Genomic DNA, 2,154 nt, shown 5'->3' with positions numbered 1-2,154 from the left:
ATACATGCCTGGGAGGGAACAGAAGGAAGTCTTGTCAACACCAACAGCTTGGACCGGGCGTGTATAGGCGGCCTATCTGGCTATCTCACAAAGCATAGTTTAAATTACCGGTGCCATTCTGAGACAGCATCTTGACAAGGGGATCTAAATATGTTAAAAATTTTTCAGCTAAACTTTGGATTTGATCTTTCAGGATGAATTTAGACCTATACTTAAACTTGGAAGTGCAGTACGTGTAAGCACAGACTGGTGCCCTGTCCCTTTTTTTTTTTCCTTTAATGGCAAACGCTGTACACGAGATGCTGTTATGTCCTTTCTCTGGTGAGTGCTAGTGGTGATAAACATTCGAGAGAACATTTGCAGGAAATGAAGCAAATCTCCAAGCAAGAAGAGGGCATAGGATATAACAGTGATAAATTCTATTAAACCAATGAGAAGTTATGGGATGGTTTTAGTTGATGTATCCAACCAAATGACAAGGACTGATATTATTCTTGGGCCTGCTGATTTACGAAAGAGCCTCAGGAAGATTTACCAACTTGTATATGCATTCCTAATTTACAATAGCATTTAACATGCTTTTATTGATCTCTGAATAACTAAATTGCAATTAAGCTTCTTTCTGAGCAAGTAAATTGCAATTAAGCTAACTGAAGAAAGAATTGCTTTGCCCGGGATAGCTCTGTAATGAGTTTGTTAAATGTAGATCTTGAACATGCAGAGCCCTACCCGCATTTTCATATGCATCTAGATGCTTCATAAGATGATACTACAATGCAACCGTTTTCTTTGTCTTAAAATTAGCAATTAACTCACTGTATCTAATTGTAGGCTTTTTATCTACAAAATTACTTAGTTACAAATGTCAAATGAAAACTTCAAAGAAAGACGCATATAGAAGGCAATTAAAAGGCACATAATGCTTTACTTCAGAACTTACTAAAGCAATGGTTTCCAAACACCATGATTACAGGGGTATCATTTTAGGAGCTCATTAGCCAACAAAAGTGCACATCCATTGACCTAAATCAGAAACTTATATTTCTAAACCAATTAACATGGTGGTCTATAAGGCTCAAGGAGATACTTGTCCCTTGAAAGTCCGTAGAAGAGAGATTGCCTCTGATGCCATTATTCCTCCTTGGCACTTGAAACCCTTCCTAGTGTGGTCTCTAAAACCAGTGGGAGTCTGAATGCTACCAGAATGCAGTGACAATATAGATCTGCATCCTCCAAATTTATCATTCGCACAACCATAATATACTTGTTTTATTCCCAGAATGAATAAGGCTGCAGCACATATTATGCACAGCTCGCATGTGACGTAAAGGGTGCAGATTGAAAACTTATCAGCAACTTGAGCCTTTGAAAGTCCAGTTTTCCGAAGTCCATTTTTTCGCCACTGGTCCAGCAGGACATCTATCGCTTCCATCTCCACATGCCTTGTAGCATTTTGGCTCTCAGTGGTTCGATTTCTTCCAGAGGCAATAACATTATTCCCTTCATTCACAATGGTACAACCAACAGGCACTTCAAGGCTATCTAAAGCAAGCTTTGCTTGGTCCAATGAAAACTTACATAAACCATAGTATCTGGAATGGTGTCCATCTTTAGTCTTATTGTGGCTGCAAATACCTACATTTATGCCAAATGAAACGGTGGCTACTAAGATTTGCTGAATGCAAGAAATGGCCAGGGGAGGAATAGCAAACAAGAGGAAATTTGCCTTAAATACATGTATATCGACAGTCACGAATAACATCAGCCGTGGAAACACATGCTTGTCACATAAAATGTTTCATAAAATACATTCTTTGAACAAATTAGTATGCAATGCTTGGAGTTTTAAAAAATGAATTTACTTAGTGCCCTTCAGGAGGGTTGTTAAAAGAAAATTAAGTAGAAGAATAAACCTTCTTGAATAATAACAGAAAAACACTCCATTCTTCTTTGTATTCCTCACAGAAGTCAACATAGAAAGAAGCATAATCAACTTTCAAGCACCCCTCTCCAAACTTGAAATTCAATCACCCCAAATCCAAGATGTTCTTTTAAGAAAAAGATTTTTTGCCCAAACATTTCCCAACAAGTAATCCCAACTCATATCAAATGCACTGCCTGTAAAATCTAGTCTACAACTATCACAGATAATGC

General features: G+C 37.8%; 1 protein-coding gene across 1 annotated transcript; it reads right to left on the bottom strand.

Moving 5' to 3' along the window:
- Positions 1-1,075: 1,075 nt before the first annotated feature.
- Positions 1,076-1,762, bottom strand: LOC113717093 (tRNA-specific adenosine deaminase TAD2-like). Its single transcript, XM_027241744.1, has one exon. It carries the CDS (start codon positions 1,760-1,762, stop codon positions 1,076-1,078), a length of 687 nt encoding a protein of 228 aa, XP_027097545.1.
- Between the last annotated feature and the right edge of the window lie 392 nt (positions 1,763-2,154).

This window comes from Coffea arabica, chromosome 11c (genome assembly GCF_036785885.1).
Source record: "Coffea arabica cultivar ET-39 chromosome 11c, Coffea Arabica ET-39 HiFi, whole genome shotgun sequence".
NCBI lineage: Eukaryota > Viridiplantae > Streptophyta > Magnoliopsida > Gentianales > Rubiaceae > Coffea > Coffea arabica.
This window is presented reverse-complemented; position numbering and strand designations above follow the sequence as displayed.